Genomic DNA, 25,399 nt, shown 5'->3' on the forward strand with positions numbered 1-25,399 from the left:
AGGAATTTTTCTAGCAGGGATAAGGAGGTGATTATCCCCTTGTATAAGGCAATGGTCAGGCCACACCTTGAGCACCGTATAAAGGTCTGGAGGCCTCATTTTAAGAAGGATGTAGAGCTGTTGGAATGAGTACAGAGAAGGGCAACAAGATTAGTGAATGGAACAAAGGGTTGCACTTACAAAGAAAGGCTTAAGTTTTGCAAATTATAGCGTCTGGAGACTAGGCACCTGCGAGGTGATCTGATTGAGGTGTATAAAACCTTAAATGGTTTCAGCATGCTCAATGCTGATGGGGTTCTTCCTCTTGCTCAGAATAATCACCTGAGAGGGCATAAATTCAAACTGAGTAAAGACGGTTGTAGGATAGATGTGTGGAAGTTTTTCTTTAGCCAGCAGGTGATTGATTGCTGGAACAAACTTTCATCTGACGTTGTAGAAGTTGATAGCTTAAATAGATTCAAGGCAGAACTTGACAAACATTTGGAGTGAGGGGATGGGTGAAATAAGGGTGGTTTTTTTTTTTTTTTTTTTTTTTTTTGGCTGATGCTATATAAACTTGCTTTCTTGTATCATGTGCTGATGCTAATGCTAATACTCATCAAATTAATTATATTCCCAAATAATGTGCTGCTCATGTTCTCTTCACTTAAAAGTTTTAATATCATAAAACATACACAAAGTTCAGTCAAAAGAAACATTTTTGAAAGAATCAAACTACAAAAAATTCTGTGATTTCCTTTAATCATGGTATTAAAAGATAGCATGATTGCCTTCGTAGATTATTTCCATCAGGAGAAAGTGAATTATCTACACAATTACACTATGATAATAAAATTGGTTTATTTTTAGCATTATGTTATACTGATTCCATTGTACATTCCTTATTCACATGCGCTGATACTTAATATATAAGAGACAAGGAACAAAATAATACATGAAACCGTCTATATATATATTTCAGCAGGGCACTGAAATCATATCTAATAAGCCAACTGTCATGGTGTTGATAAATATTTGGCCACTAGGAATTACAAATGTAAAATTATTATAACTGATGTTTGAATAATACAACCCAAATTACTTCAATATCGCTATGCTATTTCTGTTTATTGTACAATTATTAAATTTTCTAATGTAAATGGTTTCTGTTATTTTTATTTTTTACCAAAATCTCTAATTTCCCATGATAGTTAAAAATATTTTTTAAAAGACCTTTTATAAATATCGTCTGCAATTTCAGAAGTTTTATAATTACTTTTTTAATAAGTTTTAGGTTCCTTATTCTTGCTAATTAAGAAATGTTTCACCAATGTATAGTTTACTGCATTCACATATATATTTTTTATAAACTTGTCTTCTATCCACATAAAACATATTAATAAAGGTAAAAATAAAATTACTGAAATTGAAGGTCATGCTTATATTTGTAAAAATCTTTTTCATTGGGGAATGAAAGAGACTTTACCAAAAGAAAACTAAAAGAGGCTATTTACATTAGAAAATTTACTAAGATATACTGGGTAGTGCAAAAGCATCATCTTAATACAAAGTAAATTCACAAAGAATGCAAACAAAGTCAGCATCACTATTAAAATATCTCATATTGTGAAATCCTTCACAAATTGTCTAGTCATGTACTTTTGAATAAATAATGCTTTTCCAGTAGAGAAGACTATTGTAAATTCACAAGGAAACTTCGAAAACTTTGTGTTCTTTGTGAATTTATTTATTGCATATTAAAATGATACTTTTACATTCATTGCCCAATAAATGTTAGCAAATTCTTGCAGTATGAGGCACTGAAGTCAAACTGCTTTAGTTAATTTCCTACACCTTATTGTGAAAATATTTCACTTCTTGGTTGCCTATGCCTATACTCACAGTTCCTATCTGCCCACCAATGAGGGAATAATAATTCACAAAACTGTGTAATCTGAATGGTAGCACTGAAAACAGAATAAATAACAATAGTCTTCTCTACTGGAGAAGTATTATTTATTCAAAAGTGCATGACAAGTCAACTCACTGTGAAGGATTTTAAATGAGATGTTATAATGCGTTCATTAATAAAATGATGCTTTTGCAACATCCAAAATATGTCAGTAAATTCACAAACTATGAGGCTTTAAAGGCCATAAACTGCTTTAATTATATAATTTAATAGTACAATAAACAGAAATAATAGCAAAGATACTGAAGATAATCAGGAAAGACTATTCAGATATCAGCTACAATTCTTTTACATGTGCAGTTCAAAGTGGATCAATATTTGTGTCAACACACAGTGGCTTCTTGGCTTATTGGATATGATGTCAGAGGCAACAACATGGAGTAATACTCTTGATCTGATTATTAGCAGTGATTATTCATGCATTAAGAAACTGCAGATAAAAGAACCACTAGGTGGCAGTGATCACAGTGTACTGATGTGGGATTTACTTGAAGATGTAACTACCATCAAAGAGAGGGGGTTTTTCTTTAGTAAAGGTGACTACAGTGATCTCAGAGAGTTCTTAAATTATATACAGTAGAACCAACTGATGATGTTACAATCAACAAATTCTAAATGGAAGGGAATTAATCATAGAAGCCAATAGGCTATTAATACCAAGTGAGAAATATTCTTCAAGGTATAGGCCTAAATGGATGTCAGATGAATTGACAAAACTCGTGGCAGAGAAGAAAAGTGCATGGGATGCATATAAATTATTGGGTGACACAGAAGCCTATGGTAGATATCAGCTAGTCTATAATTAAGTCACAAAGGAGGTCAGGCAATTGAAGGCAGATTACAAGAAATCTTTGGCAAAGGATGCAAAGAAAAAGAGCAAAGAGTTCTTTACTTATGTAAACTCTAGAAGGAAGGGGATGAATCAGATTGGTCAACTTAACATAGATGGTTCGACTATTAATGATCCTGCTCAGGCAGCTGACAAGCAATGAGTATTTTGCATCTACTCTAACAGGGAAGCTAAGTGATATTGTAATAACTAAGAGGAAAGTAGAGGAGAAATTTAAGTTAAACATAAGAAATGCAGCTAGAGTGGATGGGATCTATCCAGTTATATTAAGGGAGACAGCAAAGGAAGTAAGAAAACCCTTAGCCATAATTATGAGAGCATCCTTGGATTCAGGGATGGACTGGAGATGTGCGATTTTTTTTTTTTTAGGAGCATTAGCAACTAAGGCCATATTGCTCCGGGGATATGCGGTGGTCATCCCTGACCTTTCCGCATCCTCCGTATTTGGTGGTGACGGGTTCGAACCTCGGTCTAATCAAGAAGCGTGTGCTACGCACTGCTGCTCCTTCCCACCTGGCTAGGGAGGCGCCGGAGATGTGCGAAAGTATCCCCAATTCACAAAGGGGGGATCAAACCTGACAATAATAAGGTTACTAGCGAATGGTCAGTTATAAAGCAGTTATACTAGATGAGACAAATTATTTTCTACAAGGAAGTTTTGGAAGGAATAATTTTCAATCAAAGTTCTTTATTCTGCAAAATTCAAGTAGAGCAATTATGCTGCAGAAAACAATAAAAAAAATTAAAAATACTAACATAAGCTAATATAAAAAGTACTAAAAAAACAAAAACAACATAAAAATAGCATGATTGAGCAAAATAGGCTTTAATCATTATGACTAAATATAAAAACAAAAGCCATGTTAAAAAAACTGAAACAAGTCTTGAGGGACTTACAATTAGATTTACTCTAATAGTGCTTGTCTGCTGAACTACATTATCATTTCTGCACACATTGCAGAAATTGTTTTTTTTTTTTAATCTGCAAGTCACACCCGATGTTATATTGTTTCAGTTTTTTCTCTTGAAATTATTAATTATATAAATAAAAAGGAGGGTATATCAAAATTAATACTAATGATTATGATAGGTTTACCATAACAGCAAATATCACAATTTCATATAAATCATGTCAGAAATAATCTGATTTTCTTACCACAGAAACAGAAAGAGGTGAAGCTCTGTGCAGAGAGGCATGTTTAGGACTTTCAATTTTACTTGGAGAACTATTTGATGCAAGATGAAGGTCTGTTTGTGATTTTACCTGAAGATTATCATAAAACAGTGATAAAAGTTGCTGCACCCATGCATTCCTGCCTGATGATGGTTCATTATAACGAAGCCAGTGATCACGAATCCCAACTAAAAAAATATATCAAAAATAAGCCAATTAGAAAGAAATCTAAATAACTAGCTTTTCTTTGGCATGTACTTTTGCAAGTAAATGTTTGTAACTTTTATTCATACAGAAATAAACAAACAACTGTATCTTGCCTTATGAAAAAACTCTTAGAAAAAATTACTGTGCCTTCATTTGTGCAATGTTTCACTACTAGAAAGGCACACATTCAACCCAAACACATCTGTTTGGAATTTTAAACAACCCTTAGCAAGCATGCATAAGAAAATGATCACCATTTTTTTTCCAATTTCATGTTTAACAACAGTAGTAAAGCAAACTCTTGTGGGTCCAAGTGCAAAATTGGATTTTAGTGCCCGCTTTAGTGGAGTTCCTTAAGTTTATTATGTACATAAATTTTATTTAATAAAAGACACATATGCACTTTCAATGCTTGAGACTTTCACAAGCATTCAAAGATCATCCTACAGTTCTTTTTTTTGGTAGTTGTTGGCGCATAGGCTTCTGTGGCCATAATGCACCTCCCAAGGTTTTTGTAGTACTTTGATCCAAGCCCGAGGCGGGAATCGAACCCACGACCTTTGGGTTGCCAGGCAGGCACTTTACTCACCCGGCTAGCCCGGTCGGCCCTACAGTTCTCTTGGTTACTAAGCTTGGCCACCTCTGTACTATACTGTCATCCATGACAGCTTCTACTTAACCAGTTTCTACTCATTTGAAGAGGTTTGGGCTCAAATCCAAAATTTTTTTTTTTTAAAAGCCTTTTCATCAGGGATGTAGACCAATCTCAGAAAATGTTATTTTTGGTTTATCAGTTCACACAACAGAATGGCATGTGAATGTGCATTTGCACAGATGCAATTCACGATAAACACATGAATTGGTGCACTGTGACTAAAGTAAATGTATCTGAAACAACTAACTCTTCAGGGATGCCTGATGAAGGTGCAAAGTTCCCAGACATCCTTGAGATATTATACAAACTAATATAGTGGGTTCTCATTAACCTCTGTGCCTTTTGCATTTCTGTGTGTAACTGTGTATTCTAGGTTGGTTTACATGTCTGCAGAGGTGGTAGGGGAGTGAATATACAGAATAACTTGTGGTATAAACCCCATGACATCAGTTAATTCAAACTAAAAAAAAGTCTTTAAAAATTCCTCTGGTAAATGAAAGGATCTAAACCCAGGTCTTTCTATATAAGTGACAAAACCACTTATGTCATCTGACCAATATAACAGAATGAAATTCTAGCTCTTGAAAAACCATTTACCTTTTTTTTTTAATCAAGCACAGCACTTTTTACAAATTAAAATACAGAAAACTTTTAATACAAATCAAGCCCAATGGCATTACAGAATGTTTTCCACAGTGATAATAATAATAAAAGGAATTAATGTGTCATACGATGCAGGAAAAATTATGTATGTTATTATGAATTACAATTATCTAAATAGTATTATTACATAATAAAGATTGAAAATTTTGTATTCTAGGCTTTTTCATTGGCATAAATTTTAAAAACACTGCCTGCAAATGTACTAGCATTAATATGAAAATTAATGCTGCTTACAAAAACAAATAATGAAATTGAAAGACTATCTTCATTAAATGATGTTCAACATAAACATATTAGTGCATCTATAAAAACATATGCAAAATATGAGAGGCATTTTTTCACCTACTGTCTTGATGTGAAACAGTAAAAGCAGTAGCCATCTTTGTCCCCCCCCCTTTTTTGGAAATTCACGCAACGTATTCGTAGCAAAGACATATTTTGTACTTTAATAAACTGTTTTATATGATGTGGTTGATCTGAATTCCATTCTTGAAAATAATACTACATGCTTTTGTCACCAAGCACTGTTTCTTTTTAAAGTAACACAATGCAACTACTGCTGGACTTTTTTTCACAACCACAAAAACAAAGTATAAATAATGAATGAACAAAATTAAGGAAATTACATTATTAATTAAAGAAATTAAGTTTATATCTTTTATTAAATGGCATGTTCATTCATAAAATTCTGACCATTGTAGCAAATGTAATCAAATATATAAAGCAGAGGCATCCTTAAATGCTTTTTTTTTTTTTTTTCTTTCTTCTTTTTATAAATGTATATGTATACCAATTCCTTTTGAAATGAGTTTTAAAAAAAGTAGTATTTTAGAAATCAATATTGAAGGAAAAGCAAACTATTTAAAAAACCATAAAAGATTTTATGGTTTTTTAAATAGTTATATGATGCAAATTATAATTATATGATGCAAGAAAGCAAGTTTATGCAGCATCAGCCAAAAAAAAAAAAAAAAAAAACCCATTCCCATTTCAGCCCTCCGTTCATTCAAAATACCTGTTCACCTGAGCCTTACATTTCTTTAGGCTATCAACTTCCACAACAAGGGATGGAAGTCTGTTCCACCAACCAACTACCCGCTGGCTAAAGGCAAATTTCCGCACATCTATCATACATCTGTCTTTCCTCAATTTGAATTTATGCACTCTCAGGTGATTATTCTGAGCAAGAGGAAGAATCCCATCGGCACTGAGCATGCTCAAACCATTCAAGGCTTTATACACCTCTATCAGATCACTTCACCGGTGCCTAGTCTCCAGACACTGTAATTTCCAAAACTTAAGCCTTTCTTCATAAGAGCAACCCTTTGTTCCATTCGCTAATCTTGTTGCCCTTCTCTGTACTCATTCCAGCAGCTCTACATCCTTTTGAAATGAGGCCTCCAGACCTGTATACAGTACTCAACATGTGGCCTGACCACTGCCTTATACAAGGGAATAATCACCTCCTTATCCCTGCTAGAAAAATTCCTGTATATCATTGACAAGGCACCATTAGCTACCCTTGCAGCCCGTCTGCACTGTTCAGAAAAATTCATATCTGCCTGCACAATTACCCCCAGGTCCTTTTCATTCTCTACCACTGTCAGTGTAGTACCACACAGTTGACACGTTGCTCTGAGGTTAGTGTTTCCCATATGTAGTACTTTACATTTGTCAATGTTAAACTTCATTTGCCACCTCTCAGCCCATCTGCTCAACCTTTCCAGATCCTGTTGCAGACTGTCTGCACTGCTCAGAAAACTTCATATTTGCTTGTACAATTACCTTTTTGTTCTCTACCACTGTTAGTGTAGTAGAGGTTCCCAACCTTTCTCGGTTCACAGCGCCCTTAGTGTCCCAGTAATGTTTTCATGGCACCCCTAGGACAAATGAAATACCTAGCACAGTGGTTTTCAACCTTTTAATATATACCTATATAATAATTTTATTCTTTATATAGAGGTACTAAATAAAGATCAATTATAGATCACCACAAAATTAAAAAGATACGGCACAATGGATATTGTACTGTATCCTTTAAAATGCACCCTTTTATAATGAAATAAATATATAAATTTCAAAATAATAATAATAACTTTAAGTAACTTAAACCCAAATTACACAGCACCCCAAGAATGTTGTTGCGGCACCTTTGTGTGCCGCAAAAGAATATCATTGAGTTGATACGTTACTCTGGGGTTACTGCTTCCATATGTAGTACTTTACATTTGTCAATGTTAAACTTCATTTGCCACCTCTCAGCCTATCTTGCTCAACCTTTCCAGATCCTGTTGCAGCAGCATAGCGTCATTAGTGTCCATAACGACCCTGCCAACCTCGTATCCTCTGCAAAAGTGGACATTAAGTGTGATATACCATTATCAGTATCATTTATAAATACAGAAAACAACAATGGACCTAACACTGAACCTTAAGGGACTCCACTAATAACATTACTCCACGATGAGCAGTGTCCACTGATTACCACTCTGTCTTCTCCCACTCAACCATCCCTTTATCCATAGCAGCAATTTGTCTCCAATGCCACATTGCTCCAATTTGTTCAGCAGTCTTCCATATGCAACAGTATCAAAAGCCTTTCTAAGATGCAAATATATAATATCAAAGTTATTTCCTGCATCCAGTTCCTTTGTGACCACATCATAGTATCCAATTAAATTGGTCAGGCAAGACTTTCCCTTAACAAAACCATGCTGTGTCCGAGCTATAACTGAAGTCTTTTCTAGATGATCCTGCAGTGCTTCTTTAACCAGTGCCTCCATTAATTTTCCTAGAACAGAAGTTAAACTCACAGGTCTATAATTACTTGTGTCAGCCTTTGATCCTCCTTTGTGAATTGGGGTCACATTTGTACATCTCCAGTTCATGGGTTCCTCCCCTGAGTCCAAAGAAGCTCTCATAATTATGGCTTAGGATTTGCTTACTTCCTTTGCTGCCTCTTTAATGTAACTGGATAGCTCCCATCCATCCCGGGTGCCTTTTTTATGTTTATCCTCAACAATTTCTCCTCCACTTTCCTCTCAGTTATTACAAAATCATCTAGCTCACTGCCAGAATTTACTTCACCTCTGCCATTCCCCTTCCTGAATAACTCCTCATGTGTGAATGTAGATGCAAAATATTCATTCAGTTTGTTAGTCACCTGAGCAGGAACCTCAACAGTTGAACCATCAATATCCAGTGGACCAATCTGATTCATCCCTTTACTTCTAGAGTTTACATAGATAAAGAACTCTTTTCTGTTTTTCTTTGCATCCTTTGCCAAGGATTTCTCATAATCTGCCTTTGCCTGCCTAATCTCCTTTGTGACCGACCAGCTTATATCTACCAGGAAATCCATAAAAGTTGGTAGAGATGAAATTAAAATTCAAATTCTAAACAGATTTTTATCATGTGTGCTAAACAAAAGTAAACACTTACATGCGCGATGATATGGATAATAATCCATAACTAATTTCTGCAAGGACACTTGTAAAGCACCACCGCCTTTTAAACCAGGATGCTGTGACCTACCATCTAGAAAAGCATGAGGGAAATAATATTGAAATATATAAAAGTAGAGCAATATTCATATATTTCTCAAGGTATTTATCAAATAATTTATTTCATGTATTTAAATTACACAGAAGTTAAATTATACAAAAATCACTTTTTTTTTTTTGTTATTAATAATTAGTAATAACTCTAAAATGGTTACTAAATTCAAGATGAAATAGGATAAATTTTAAAATATTCCCCTGCTTTTTTGGGGAGTAAACAGTATGTCTCTACTCATTTCTCTATGAGCCCTAAATTCAACAGACAAGCAGAGATCACAGTTTTTACTGGTTGATCACATATAGCATTAGAAACTTTATTTTTCAAGAGCTTTATTTTCATCAGTAAACTTCATAAGTAGGACTGTGAATCTATCTGCATTTACTATTTTCCCTATCCTGAACAAATTTATTATACCACAATAAGTAATATATACCAGCTTTAATAATAAAAATTTTCTCAAACAATCCTAATCACAAGTAGTAATAATCTCAGCATAAGATCCATGACCAAGGAGTGCTGCTTATGGACATGAAGCAAGTACAAAATCTTGTTCATGGGAGCTCAAAATATTATATTAAATTAAATTTTTTCTACAACCAATTTCCATATTACTAAAGTTGGCTGACAATGATTGGAACTTTGGTAGCAACCAAAGACAAATGATGGAAATAATCTAAATTATTTCTACATATGTACAACAGTTGACTGTACATGTAAGGAGAAATCAGATTTAATCCAGTTTTCTCCTTATAATGGAGAAAACTAGATTAATTCTGATGAAGATGGGGAGGGAATGATAATACTAAAGCATTGGATTATTTTAATCAGTAATGAACAATAAATTCTGCAGAGAAAAGTAATGTTATGGTAGTAATAGCAATAAAACTTATTAGCATCAGCCAAAAAAAAAAAATGGGCAAGAGGAAGAATCCCATCAGCATTGAGAGCTTGCTTGAACCATTCAAGGCCTTATACACCTCAATCAGATCACTTCGCAGGTGCCTAGTTTCCAGACACTGCAATTTGCAGAATTTAAGCTTTCTTCATAAGAGCAACTCTTTGCTCCATTCACCACTCTCATTACCCTTCTCTGTACTCATTCCAGCAGCTCTACATCTTTCCTAAAATGATGCCTCCAAACCTGTATATAATATTCAAAGTGTGGTATGACTGTTGCCTTATACAAGGGGATAATCAACTTTATCTCTCCTAGAAAAATTCCTGCATATCATTGATAAGACACCATGAGCTACTCTTGCAGACTGCATGTGCGCACAGAGAGAGAGAGAGAGAGAATATGAATAAGTGAAGTCCAAATTACATTTAACCTTTGTCTTTCTTTTGATCTTTGAATTTTTTTATATTTCATATTGATTTCATATAATATCAATGCTATCATATAAATACTAAAAATGTTTCAATATTGGAATTACTTATGTTCTCTGTTAATATTATATATATATATATATATATATATATGAGTTAAGTTAATAATGGTAAGAGTTTTTTAAAAAACTCTTACCATTTAAAAAAAAAAAAAAAAACTCTTACCATTATTAACTTAACTCATATTCATACAGACCGATTTAATGTTTAATCGTCCTAGATGGCATTAATTGGTTATGTGACTACTTAGTATTTATTATAATATTTATATTTATTATAACATTTAATATTTGCTTTGTCATACTTGGAAATATATATATATATATATATATATATATATATATAATGTAAAGATAGAAAGAACAGGCAAATTACTGAGTACTATTGCTGAGTAAAATTACCAAGTTATATATATATATGTAATATATATGTATTACTAAAATAAAAGTTTCGCTTAAACAACACTATTGTTATATGGCATATCTCTAGATTGCACAATATACTGAAATCAAAACAAAGTTTTTATTAAATCCTTGATAATACTTTGATGGCAACATCATTCAGTAAAGTAATATGTAAATTTTCAGACAATGTCTACATTTTACTTTAAGATCATACTAAAGTAGGGAAGTATATATTAGTCTTAAAATGTTTAATTATATGCAAATGTTAAACGTATCATGATGATTTGTAGTGTTTCTCTACTACTTTGAAAATACTCATAGAAAAAATCTCTACTTCTTAGAACATACTTAGAAAATTGAGATAAAAGTTGATTATTTTAAATAAAAATTACATACCCTAAAAAGGAAGTCAATTGAGTTTACCTTTGGGATCTAAATCATCACACAGATGTAAATCAATCCGACTACATAAAATGTGATGAGACGTTTCCACAACATCGTGGCGAGTAAATATTGGTGACAGCTTGCTAGCTGATTTTGTATGGTGGCCCTTTTCTTGAAATTTATCTGGCTGCTGTTGGTGCTGAATTTTATTCAGAGAGAAAAAAAAGTTTTTTAAAAATATCTGTAATCACACAACTTATTAAAAAAAAATACAATTCTTTAAGAGTATACAAAACAATAGCAGTATACTTCTTTCATATTTGTCAGTCTTAAATAATCAAATATTGGCAGATATTTATCTGGAAATCAATATCTGCTAATATTTAGTTATATAAGTCTTGAAAGCATAAAAGAAGCCTATTTCTATTCTTCAAACCAGGACTCGGCAGCAGAAATCACTTCATCATCAGCAGCAATGTTCACCACAAAGAAAGGATTTCAGGGCAGGAAAAAGGAAGAAATCCAAGGGTGCAAGGTTGGTGGAATAAGCAGAAGGCCACAACATTTCAAATCCCCCACATTCATAGGCACACTATTCTGGAGCAAGAGCACAACTTTTGACAGCTCTTCCCACCTTTTTTCTTTTACAGCAGCACAAAGCTTTATGAGGAGGTTGGAATAATACTTTGCCATCACAGTACAGTCCTTTGAAGGTAATCTATTAGTATTACACCATGCTGATTGCAAAAAACTGACAGCATAACCTTTCAGGCACTTGGCTGAACCTTTGCCTTTTGGAGGATACATTTCATTTCATTTTATTTCATTTACTGAGTAAAGCGGACCCTAGCCGAAAAATCTGGAAAATCTGCGATACATATAGACATGGTACAGTATACAAATATTAACAATATTCTTATATACATGAAACTTTGTATATCAACAATTAATTCAATTAACACATGAAAAATAAACTGTACTATGCAATGGTCATCTCATCAGCTACAGGACAACGAACTGGACAAGCAGGCTACAACAGAAACCAATGAAGAGACACAGATGAACATCACATCGTAGAGACTGATCATCACTGGTAATCTCCCAAAGATAAACAGTTCAAGGAACAAACATCCACCAGCAGTCAGAGAGCTCCACAGAAGTTACTCATATTAACCAGCAAAACCAAGCTGGAAGAAGGTGATACTGCAGGATCAAACCCATGAAAAACAACAATTAAGTCTTCTTGACAACTGGATTGGCAGGAGCAGAAGTGGACACCCACCCATGAAGGAAACAGAGTACCGACATCCTGTCCACCTCTGCAAAGAAATTTCTCTGTTCCTATATAAAAAACAACATACTATTCCATGTAAATAGAAGAGTAAAAGGTAAACTGCAGCCCTTATCAACCCACTGCAGGATGAAAGCTGCCTCAACAATTCATGCTGAGGGAAATGGACCATAATCTGTCAAGCTGGTCCAGTGTGGGTTGGCAGATCGACCGTATTTGGCAGTCAGAGGCTTGAACCCCAGTCTACTCAAAGAGCAAGTGCTACTGCACTCCCGCTCCTGACCACTCGGCTACGGAAGAAGAGTATAGTCCACCAATTCATCCATTATTCTTCTAATTGCAAAAGAATATTCCTTTTTCCACTGCTTTAATACATAATAGCTCAATCCCATCCACCAGATGAGTTACATTATCAATATTATTCATTAAATCAGCACAATTAAAAACAATATGTTCCCATGTTTCTAGATCACCATACGTATGGTTGCATCTTTCTACAATTCCAAGACTATTCACAGTTTAGCAAAAAATTATCCATGCCCTGTTAAATAAGAATGTACAACGTAGATTACGTACTAACCAGATTGGTTTAATATAATTTAGACCATTAACATAAGGGGAAAAATTTGAATGTTATTCTACCCTTTCCGAACAATTCCACCAGCTTTGCCATTTTTGTAAAAGGAGCTCCCATTTCTTAAGCCATTTAAAGTGTTAATTTCAATGCCAAATCCCTCCCTTATGAGATGTACAGAATGTCGTATGATTGCAGAGCTATCAGGAATAGGACATATTGCCAAGGGGGGAGGGGGATGGCTTTGTGTGTGCTCGATGTAAGGAGTGCGAGGATATTGGGCAATAACTCGATGTTATTATGGTCCTTTATGACAGCTTGAAGAACAGGGTGGGTGAATGCTCTCGAAGGAATTAAATTGGGAGGCCTCATCAAGCTCTCACCATGCAGAAGCTGGCATTCTTCTTCATAAACTGTGACAATTTCTTCGTGAACTGTTGTGGCTAGTAGTAGTAGTAATCGAGGCATGTGATATAAGAAAGTAAGCTTATATAGCATCACCCCAAAAAAACAAAAAAAAAAAAAAAAAAAACTTCACACATCCATTCCCTTTAAATGTTTGTCCAGTTTCTCCTTGAATTTATTTAAGCTCTCAACTTTCACAACAACAGATACAAGTTTGTTCCAGCATTCAACTAGCTGCTGGCTAAAGGCAAATCTATTCTATAACTGTCTTTCCTCAATTTGAATTTATGCTCCCTCAAGTTTGTAATCTGACCAAGAGGAAGAATTCTATCAGAATTGAGCCTGCTCAACCCATTCAAGGCTTATACACCTCAATCAGATCACATCGCAGGTGCCTAGTCTCCAGATGCTGCAATTTGCCAAACTTAAGCCTTTCTTGGTAAGACCACCCTTTTGTTCCCTTCACCAATCTTGCTGCCCTCCTCTATACTTGCTCAAGCAACTTTACATCCTTCCTAAAATGAGGCTTCCAGACCTGTATGCAGTACTCAAGGTGTGGCCAGACCATTGCCTTATACAAAGGGATAATCACCTCCTTTTCACCACTAGGAAAAATCCTGTATATCATTGACCCACTCTGGCAGCCTGTCTGCACCGGTCAGAAAATTTCATATCTGACTGCACAAGTCTTTTTCATTTTCTACCACCCTAAGTGTAGTACCACACAGTTGGTACATTTCTCTGAGGTTACTTCTACCCATATACAGTACTTTGCATTTGTGAATGTTAAACTTCAGTTGCCACTTCTCAGCCCATCTGCCCAAATTTTCTAGATCCTGTTGCAGTAGCACACTGATTTTAATGTCATTAACAACCTTGCCAACCATTGTATCATCTGCAAATTTTGACATTAAGCCTGATATACTTTCATCATTATCACTGATAAATATACAAAACAACAGAGGCGCCTCCGTAGCCAGGTGGGAAGGAGCAGCAGTGCGTAGCACACTCTTCTTGATTAGATCAGGGTTCGAGCCCGTCATCACCAAATACGGAGGATGCGGAAAGGTCAGAGAATGACCACCGCATATCCTGGAGCAATATGGCCTTAGTTGCTAATGCTCCTAAAAACCAAATAACAATAACAAACAAAACAACAGAGGGCCCAACACTGAACCCTGGGGGTCTCCATTAATAACATTAGTCCATGAAGAGCAGCAACCATTAATTACCATTCTTTGTTTTCTTCCGCTCAACCACCCTTTTATCTATTGTAGCAACTTATCCTTAATACCACACTGCTCCAATCCATTCAGTAGTCTTCCATGTGCAACAGTGTCAAAAACTTTTCTGAAATTCAGGTGGCATATGATATCAAAATTATTTTTTGCATCCAGTTCCTTTGTGACCACATCATAGTATCCAATCAAATTTGTCAGACAAGACTTTCCCTTAACCCATGCTGTGTCTGAACAATTATTACTACAGTCTAGTCTAGATGATCCTGCAATGCATCTTTAACCAGTGATTCCATTATTTTCCCTAGGTATTTTCCTTTGCATAAAGAGGAACTGACCAAATGACTGACCTGTATTACACTTTATCCACTGTGACACTACATGCATTCAGCACTGCAAATAAAAAAAATGAATTGTCAGATCTGAACTCAAAATTTGTATGTTTGCTGTAGAGATTTCAAAGTATTACACAACAAATTTCATCTTTCTATTATAACTACTTTGGGGTGAATACATCTTTTTTGAACCCCCCCCCTCATATTTTTTTTTAGTTGTTAAGTTTATTTAGTAGAGATCAGCAGTAGCAAAGTATTTGCAATGATGTATAATTCCTGACAATGAATATATATATATATTTTTTAAGCATTTCATTTTATTATCCATTTTTTTCTATTTAGTAATTTCAGAAGTTGGGGGGACGAGGGGGAGATAAAAATATAAATGGTAGAGATAGTCTTTTGGATTCTAAATTGCAGAGTAGAGCATTTTTTTATTTTAAGTTTCTTTTTAAAACTGAATTTTAATGACAATGAAAACAATGGAAGTCAGTCAGTTTAAGCTAGAGAAATCATCAATTACAGGAAGGAATTTTTTAATTTGAACAGGAGAGTCATTTGAAATACAGTTGAAACTCTTTATAGCGAACCCCCCTCCTCCCAGGGAATGAGAAAAATGGTCGCTATATCAAAAAGATGTTACATTGATTATTCAATAAAATCATCAAAAGGCCAAAAAAAGCCTGAATATTTAATGCAATTCTTCTAATACAATATAGTATAATCTTATTCAGAATACAGTAAACCCCAGCTATTCGCGGGGGTTACGTTCCGGAGAAATGCCGTAAATACTGAGTTATGGCTCCCATAGTAATAAAGGGGTTCCGTTCCAAAGTATGAAATATATAAGAAAAACTAGTCTAAAATTTTGTCTATGTATGTATTATATGTACCTTCATAATATGACTATGTACATAGACAGTACATAGTGAAATGCAAGCATATAGCATCGAAATGAAAATAAGAAACAATTTAATATTAAATGTAATATTTATTAGAAATTTCAAACTAATCTTTCAAACCAGCGCCTTTGCTAGCAAAAAAACTTATCCCGCCAGTGCTATCACCAGTTTCGCTAAAGTGTTGATAAAGGAGTTTTGCCTTTTCACGAATGGTGAGTGAACTTAATGGAATTTTATTTTGAGTTTGGTCTTCTATCCACAGATTTAAAGCGTTTTCCATTTTTTCTAATTTAACATCATGAGTTACAGAGCAAATTTTTGAAGCAATTAGCGTGTTTTCACGGACACTACGGCGGATTTTTTCATTGATCGTACCGTTGACTCATTGATTTTATAATGTTTTGCCACTGAGGAGACACTTTCAACATTAGAAATTTTGTCTAATAACTCAATTTTATTCACTAATGTCATCACCTTCTTTGATATTTTCACATTTCTCTTGTTATTCGTAGCCATATTTTTGCACGAGTTAGAAAGAACTTGTCCACAATAAAGTCACTTTCGTCCGTTAACACACTCGAAAAAGTCTGTTTTACACTGCAAAATGGTAGATTTATCAATTTTGTAAGCATATCAATTTATAAATTGATAAATTTATTCAATTTATAAGCATATAAATTAAAAGCAAACGACGAAAACTTCCATTACAAGCGCATAACACATACTGAACAAGGATTAGTGAAAAACATGCACGCTCGCGATTTTGTCACCCCTCTCCCCCCACTCACTGAGCGCTGTTTTGACCGGGAAAGATAATTTTAGCCACGCCCATGTTTTTTTATGGCGGATAATATTCACATTTTTTAGGTTTCATTTTATATTAAATCAGCGATCGCGAATATGTGAAACCGCGAATACAGATACCGCGAATAGCGGGGGTTTACTGTATTTTGTAGGTTACTACTTAATATATGTAGAACCTTTGTATCATTTGAATCTGGTGCCATTGCTATAGTTATAGAGTGAATGATAAGGAAATCCAAATTTTTTTTTTAAATTGTGGTAAATAGATACCACTAAACTTCGAATCACTTAGATTAGTTTGATAATTTTGTTATATATTAAAATTAACTTACAACTTTCAAGCATAATAGTATAGCCTAATACATATTATGCAACCTTGGCAGCGTAGTAATATTATTGCTGTGTAACTGGTGTATCAATAAGAATATTCAAATTTTAATTATATATAATTAATAATGTAAACTTCATAGAATAATGAAGTGCATAGTGTTATTACTGCATTAGATACATTTGTTTAGTGAAGTATTTTTAATTATACTGAATTTGAACAAAAATTATGCCTCAGACCAGAGCGGCAAAGCAAAGGACTCAAGATAGTGGGTGTGTTGTGGCACTGGAGAAAACTGAGGGAGTTGTCTTCCAAATCACACCCTTATGAGATGTACGGCATGTTTGATGATTGCAGAACTATCAGGAATAGGACATGATATTGCCAAGGGAGATGTCTTTGTATGTGTGCTTGATGTAAGGAGTGTGAGGATATTCGGCACCAACTCAGCATTGTTATGGGTCTTTATGACAGCTTGAAGAAGAGGGTGGATGCTCTTGAAGGAATTAAACTGGGGGCCCCATCAAGCTCTCAGCTGCCCACATCAACAGAGCTTGCACTTGATAATCGGGAAAAAACAGTGACAATCCTCAAGGCAGAATGTGCTAGTCCCACAGAGCTGGTTGTTGTCAGTGACTCTATTGTCAGGGAAATATATTGTGCAAAAAGGATAGGTGGAATACAACCAAGCAAGTCTGCCAGGGGCAAAAGTTGACTGTACAACAGATATCTTTTAAGGGCATAAAAGGTAATATTGTTGTACACGTTGGCATTAAGAGTAAGAGAACTGCACACTTACTTAACAAATACAAGCCAATGTTGAAAAAAAGTTGCGAGTTAGGGTTAAATTTGAAAGCGTCTGCAATTCTGCCCAGACATAATAGGAGAGAGTATATGATGAGAGCCTTTCAATTCAGCCCTGGAGAGAGATTGTACAAGGTTCATGGGGTAGAATTTTTCTCAGCATGGTCTGAGCTTGTTAACAGGAGAGTGCTTCTACAGGGATGGGATACACTTAATGCAAGAATATTTGTTGATGCTATCGAGGCAATGTTAAGTGAGTTGGAAAACTGCTAGCTTGGAGGGGGTGGATACACAGACTAATCAATTAACAGTAGCCACAGGCAGAGGTGGAAGTGATTCTTGCACTGCTTCTACTGGAATGAGCAGCAGCATGGAAAGCAAGGTGCTGGAGATTTCAAGGACTGCTAAGAGTCACCTTGGAACAAGTAAAGTAAAATAAATAAATAAATTTTTTGTTTATATTCCATACGACTACATGGTAAGAAGAGTTCACAAGATAGACAGAATACAAGAAACAGCACCATATTTAGCAATCATTAGCTTTAATCCCAGTCACTCGAGGCATTGCACTTATGTACCCTCGTGCCTGACTACTTGGCTACGGTGGCCGAGTGGTCAGACATCTTCAACATTTATCGTGTGCAAACAAACAATTCAGCTTTAGAATAGATTTACGTTATGGGAATGTTTTTTTTGCATGCATCTTCATTGGTCATTCCAAATTCGGGATATTTTGGATATAACAGATTTCTCTAAGCCTTCGATCGATCTTTTTTGGATCTTTCAGAACAGCGAAAAACGTACTCATGTCAGTCTTATAACATACACAGCATTATCTATAGATTGTAAAATCTTAATTTTGTCTACAATTGGCAAAGCTATGTACTTTATAGGGATCATAATGAAATCATTTAGTCTATATACACTTGTATAATGAAATGAATCTCAGTCGAAGTTAATTTTATTTTGCCAAACAGCAATTTCTCACAGTCGACCTGCAAACTCACCATTAGCATCAATAAATTAGTTTTTTTGAAATTAGCTCTTTCATTTTGAAATGTGAATACTGTAATGAAAAGGTAAAAAAACATGATAGGAGTGGTGGAAATTTTTGGGGTTTTTTATTATAGAGAATTTGGAATTTGTTCACCTTCCAAGGTCATTATGAATGTAAAATAGCTTATGTTTATGAGAAATCATTAGGACATACCACACAGGTCATTATAATATGGTGGAATGGTAAAAAAAAAGAGTATAATAATAATGAACCTCAGCATTAGGCTTATTAATTAAAGGTAAATTGATATTTACTTGAAATACCACAAGGTATCCACCAAAAATAGAGGTTACCTTATTTTAAATATTCATATGAGCAAATTAAAGATATGAAGGTAAAAATAGCCTGTTTATAGCAGGCTACTATTTGTATCTTCAAACCTTTCATTACACTCATCTAAATTTTATAACAAGCTAGTTTAAACATCACATTAATTGCCACCTCAAATTATGTATTATTCTGAGGTTGTCACCTCAGAATAATACAATTATCTTTTAATTAACTGTCTACTTTCCTGATGAATTATTGTCATTTATTTGAATTAGACAATTTTTCAATAGTTCAAGATTTGCTGCGTTTTATTACGTACAATGGTAAGAAGTAAAGCTTTATCTCTTCCAGACGATATTTAGAACATTTCAAAAAATTAGAACATTACTTATTTGTAGTATTATAATAATTTTCAATCAACACAACATTCAATTCTTTTTCTTTCATCATGATTCCCATTGTAAAGGATTTTTTTTTTTATAGAATAATTCGGGGATATTTTCAAAAGAAATTACTGCCTTTTGTCATAAATAAATAAAATAATATATAGCGGGCAGAATAGCTAAAAAATTAGCAGCAATATGCAAACAATACTTTTTCAACGTAAGGAAAGTATAGATTTGTGAGGGAAAAAGTTTGTGATAAAATAAACAAAAAATTATAAAACAAAGGTTTATAAAATAGTAAATTAATAAAAGAATGGAAGAAGTTTTTAAGTCTTGCTAAAGCATACATGATGCAGATAAGCAGAATAGTGAATAAAATCAGTATAGAAAAATTTTCAAATCTTTACATGAATGAGTGAATGTCAACCTGTACTATACCAATACAAAATATTAATAATTTTTTTATATACAGTTGTCATTCCAGATGTTGAGAAAGCAGCATATGGATGGGGTCAAATGATTACAGTGTGATGTGGCATTTATGAATTTTGGTGAAGGCACTGAAGGGACCATATTAGTAGTAAAGCATTTCAAGATGGGAACTAATCACAATCCCAATGATAACAGATTGCATTGCCTTTTGGTTTGGAGATGGGGATAAACTATAAACACAAGTTCAAACGTTTTAGGTTTGGTTAGTATTTGGTAGAAAATAGGTACTGACTTTGTTCAATACCTGTCAAAAATACTGAATGTTATTAAAATTAATTCTATATTAGTTAAGACCACCACATTAATACCTCTTATTATTTGCATGCATAATCATAAAAACACAGAATAACATAAAAAGCAGAAATGATTTTGGTACCTCCAATTTATGTTTTGCTTTTACTTTCTGAGTTACTTGAGTAGCTTTGTGGACAAGTCCACTGAGAGACTGCACAAAATGAAGAGCTGCCACCAGTTGAGCATCAGTAAGAACCCATAAGAGATCATCCAGAATTAGCACCATTCGAGAGCTAACTACACTACAGTCTGTGAACAACAAAAATAAACTGAATAAAAAACCATTTCATAACTGCTGATCTATAAAAAATAAACCCACATATTATCTTATTATCTATATATTGCATTAATTAATCTTTCTTTCTAGTGAATTCTTATTTTTCCTGATCTGATTTCCACAAGTTCTACCAACAATGTTAACAGAAAAAAACGTGTAACATCTTTTAACTGTTAAACTGGCAATAAAACAGCTCAGGTGGAGTTGTAGACTAAAGATTTATACTTTTAATGAGTTTTGGGTTTTTTTTTAGAACCCTTACAATTCAAATGGAAATGAAATAGAGGCACAAGTGTGTGTGTGTGTGTGGTGGGTTAGAATTCTGACAAGAGTGATTGAACATCGGTGTTTATAGTCCATCCAAACCAAATTTGCAATTCTAGTTGGGTGGGGATACTAGGATTTTCTGATGGAGAGTTATTTTTATTTCAATATGTGGTTGGTGTTTTGGAATTTTTGGCACACTATGTAGCCATTCTGCTCAAAGTCACATAGTATTCAATTCATATGGAAGTGGAGTATTTCCATATTGTACAGGCTGAAAAACTCATAACTCATGGAGAATACTCCACTCCCTCTGAGATTGACTAGCTAATTATTTAGAGCCATTAAACTGAAAATGCATCAAAGAATTCTTTCCATCTCTGACAGGATATGAAAACAGAACTCCCTAAAAACTTCATCATAAATGTAGATGCAAATATAGGTGAATGGATATGGGAAACCATAATGAAACAAGGTGTAGAAATTGAAGGACTATGATGTGCAGGGGATCACATCTGGTGAGTATAGGCTTGGCACACCCAGGGCCCTGAGCTGGATATCATCATTCTTCTCTTTCTTGGTGATTCCCTTCTATTTCTGACTGATTGACTGACTGACTCTCTCTCTCTCTCTCTCTCTCTCTCTCTCTCTCTCTCTCTCTCTCTCTCTCAGGGGTAACTCAGAATTTTATTTTATTTTTTTGGCTGGTGCAGCAAAAGCCTCAGGCTTCCTTGCATCATATGGCTAATTATAATAATAATATGATGCCCAGTTCAAAATAGCTACTGTGTATGCAGAAACAACCAGTAACAAAAAAGATGCTAAAAGTTTGGAGATGATGAATCAAATATGTACTGTTAGGTACTTATGAAAGATAAATGTTCTTGTTTATACTCAGGCATGACCACCAGGTCAGTGGACGCTACAATAAATCAATCAATACAAACATTAATCATATTTAACAGTCACTGGCCTGGTCCACTCTAAGAGCGTGTGCTACTGCATTCCTGCTCCTAACCACTCAGCTATGTCAGGTAGTTCCATACAAAAGCTTTTAGGGCCTAAACAAGGCAAGCATATAGAAGTTAGAAATTGCCAACCATCTGGGTTACTCAGTGGCAAGTTCAAAGCAAATATGAGCTTGTGCAGAAGACAATGTGACAAAGTGGCCTTGCACTGCATGAAAAACAATATTAACACAAAGGCTGCTAACAGATTTCTCCAAAAAGTTCATTTCCAAACAGAGCCATGTTATCATGCTATCTAAGAACTTTTTTTTGCACTGTAATCGGTACATATGGGATTTTTCTTCAACCAAAAAAAACAAAAAAAAAAACAGTTTGGATTTGACTACTAGGGATAAGAGCAATTTATACCAGTTTGTTTTAAAATGTTGCCTAAAGATTAAAGAATTTAACTTTATTACAAAAATTGCAATAGTCTTATTACAGTCCTTAGAGCATATCAAACACAAAATGTCTAAAGGCCTCATTGTTTGACAAGAGTTTTTCAAAATATTGTAAGGCATTTTGAAAAAGGCTACCTAACTGCTACATCTGCTAATAACAGTCGATGGCAATTTGTTGAGATTGCATAGTAGTCACTACATGTCTCATGTGACTGGTATTCCCTGAAGCATGGTAAGTAAAGTTGCAATGGTAGGCTCCCACCTATTTTCCTATGAAATCAAACTTCAGCATTGGTTGGAACTACAAGATTATCAAAGCTGTCATGATTTTACCCAGTGAATGATTGACAAGTTTGTACAGAATCCAGCTATTAGCATTAGCAGTGGCATATGGTGCAAGAAACCAAGCTTATACAGCATCAGCCAAAAAAAAAACTCTTCCTGTTTTATCCATCCATTCACTCTAAAAGTTTATCTAGTTCAGCCTTGCATTTATTTAAAGCTGTCAACTTCCACATGTCAACTTTCATGGCAGATGGAAGTTTGTTCCAGCAATCAACCACCTGTTGGACATCTCATGGATAGACAGAGTACACTTGATGGATCTGTGAGAGGCATAAATTGTTGAATTTGAGACAGCGAAAACCTTATGTGCATGCTGAGGAATTACTCCACTCATTAAAAGTTACAGTATGGCATGGATTTATGGCACATGCTATTATTGGTCTCTTTGTCTTTGAAACTAACGGTTCATGGCACTTTGAGATATGCACAGATACCAGTATATAATATCTTAGCTTACTGCAGATAAATTATCCTCAAGATTGATCAACATGGTTCACACGAAAGCATAATTTTTATGTAGGATATCGGCAATAACATCCTATATTGACAATAATGTTAAATAGCTCCAATGAGAAACCATGGAAGAGTTCATGGAAACCATGAACTTGTAAGTCTCAATTTTCTACATTCCTAGCCTGAAAGTTTGCTTGTGACATAACACCAGAAGACTTTTGACTGTGGGAATACCTGAAACATCACATTTACAGAGATTTCTCTTTAACTCTTTCATATTTGAAGGACGCAAAAAAAATCTGGTGGTAGTATACATTCCCTAGAAATTACAAAGGCAGCTGTGGAGAATACAATGCCCCCATCCTGATTGTTTATTAGAAAATAATGTTGGTTCATACATGGGATTTTGATCATCAATAAAGATTGGTGAAAAATTAACCTGTGTGCTATTTTTTCTAAATTAATCACTTTGCAATCCCTTTCCAGTGGTCAAATTTCAGACTAATTTTTTTAATGTTTAAAAAAATCTCAATATACTGATTACAATGCAAATAACCATTTCCATTTTTTGATGAGATGTATAGTTTGAGTTATTTTTAAAAGTGCAAAAGAACTCTGACCACCCTATATTTATTTTTTTCTAGTTTAAGGATTATTTCCATTTCCAAATTTTATAGCTAGGCTGGTGCAATGTTAATATCCAGGTTTCATGATTTTTTATTTCAGAGTTATTTATTTTATTTTTTTCCACCTCCAAGTTTTCTAGCTACGTTGGCTCAATGGAATACCCAGGTTCTAAACATTTCTTATTATACATTTATTTTATTTCACTCCAACTTTGACAAATAATGTATTTGTGGAAAAGCCAGTGTTAGCAAATTTCATGCCAGTCAAACTGTTATTCTTTTCCATGGGCACAATTTTATAGTGAGAAGATACATTCCTGATGGTCCTTGAAGGAACATTTTTACAGGAGAAACGGATTTGAACATTAGCATGGAAACAGTATAATAAACATACAGAAACATAAATAAATACAAATTCAAATACAAATATATAAACAAAATAAATTAAATTATTTATTAATAATTTAATTAAATTATACCTCCTGTCCAAATGCCATTGTAAAAACTAATATCTCCAAATCCACCAGTTCTTAATCATTAGTCAGCTGTGAATTTCTTGTGAATCCACAAGAAATAATGCTATTTACAGTGCTTCTACCAGTCTTACAATTAAAAAAGGGCAAACTGTTGAAGAAAAATAGGACAGTATCCAAAGATATAGGAAAACAGAGGATAAAAATATATAAGATATGAGAACTAAAGGACATAATGCACACATCAAATGAAATTAAAAAAAATAAAACGGTTGGTCACATAACAGGCAGAGATACTTTACGTACTTGTTATTTTAAATTAATATGACTAGTATTGCATTGCACCAATTGGATCAAGATTTGAAAATTACAACAAATACAGAACATGTTTCAAGGATATAAAAATACAGGAAAAAACAGGATAATAGTATTCCTGCCTCAAGCTTATCTATATTGTTTAAATTTCAACATTGAATTGAAAAATTATTTTAACTGTTTAAATTTTGCATAATTTTGACAACTTTTCAGTTTCAAGTTTTAGGTTTTGCATATGAAACATATGACACTGGCTTTAAGCAAAATCTCTGTAGTAATTTGCATATCCCCCTGAGATCTGAAAATCCCAGGTTAAGAAACAAAGCTCCAGCTTCCACTTGTTATTTAAAGTTAAGCAAGCTTCTTTATTATTTTGACTTATGCAATATCAGTATTCATTTAAGGCTGTTAAACAATTATTGATTCCACTTATCTTGTAATTACAGTTTGAAGTGGTAAATATCAGTTTGGGATTTTCTTGTATAACTGCAATTTCTGTTTAAGGATGAATGAAGTAAATAAAATAGAATTATCAAAAATTATTACAAAAGAGTGAAACCCACTCAGCATAAAAATTTCACTGGTTAAAAATGGTTCTGTTAGTCAAATCACAGCATGAAAATTAAAACTTGTGTTAGTCAAAGGAGTGGGTGTGGTCCTATTATCTCAACTTCATGTTAAGGCTAACATTACATAGGACTATTCTTTCAATCCAGCCTTATGACAAGGTTAAGGAGTAAGTGAAATGCTCCTGTCCTTTGTTTCTTCTGTTCACTGAGGCACTGTGGTTCCTAATGAATGGATTGCCCCAGAGAAAGAAATT

General features: G+C 34.1%; 1 protein-coding gene across 1 annotated transcript in view; it reads right to left on the reverse strand.

The window, feature by feature from the left end:
- LOC150079959 (bridge-like lipid transfer protein family member 3B) overlaps window positions 1-25,399 on the reverse strand; it is a 208,838-nt gene that overhangs the window by 99,842 nt on the left and 83,597 nt on the right. Inside the window, exons 7-10 of the mRNA XM_090384043.1 lie at window positions 20,498-20,664; window positions 11,275-11,434; window positions 8,942-9,037; window positions 3,958-4,163 (exon numbers count right to left, since the gene is read on the reverse strand). Of these exons, the coding sequence (XP_090240169.1) occupies window positions 3,958-4,163; window positions 8,942-9,037; window positions 11,275-11,434; window positions 20,498-20,664 (629 nt within the window). The remainder of the gene's footprint in view (window positions 1-3,957; window positions 4,164-8,941; window positions 9,038-11,274; window positions 11,435-20,497; window positions 20,665-25,399) is intronic.

This window comes from Mastigoproctus giganteus, chromosome 10 (assembly GCF_048544385.1).
Source record: "Mastigoproctus giganteus isolate SK-2022 chromosome 10, ASM4854438v1, whole genome shotgun sequence".
In the NCBI taxonomy this organism is placed as follows: Eukaryota; Metazoa; Arthropoda; class Arachnida; order Uropygi; family Thelyphonidae; genus Mastigoproctus; species Mastigoproctus giganteus.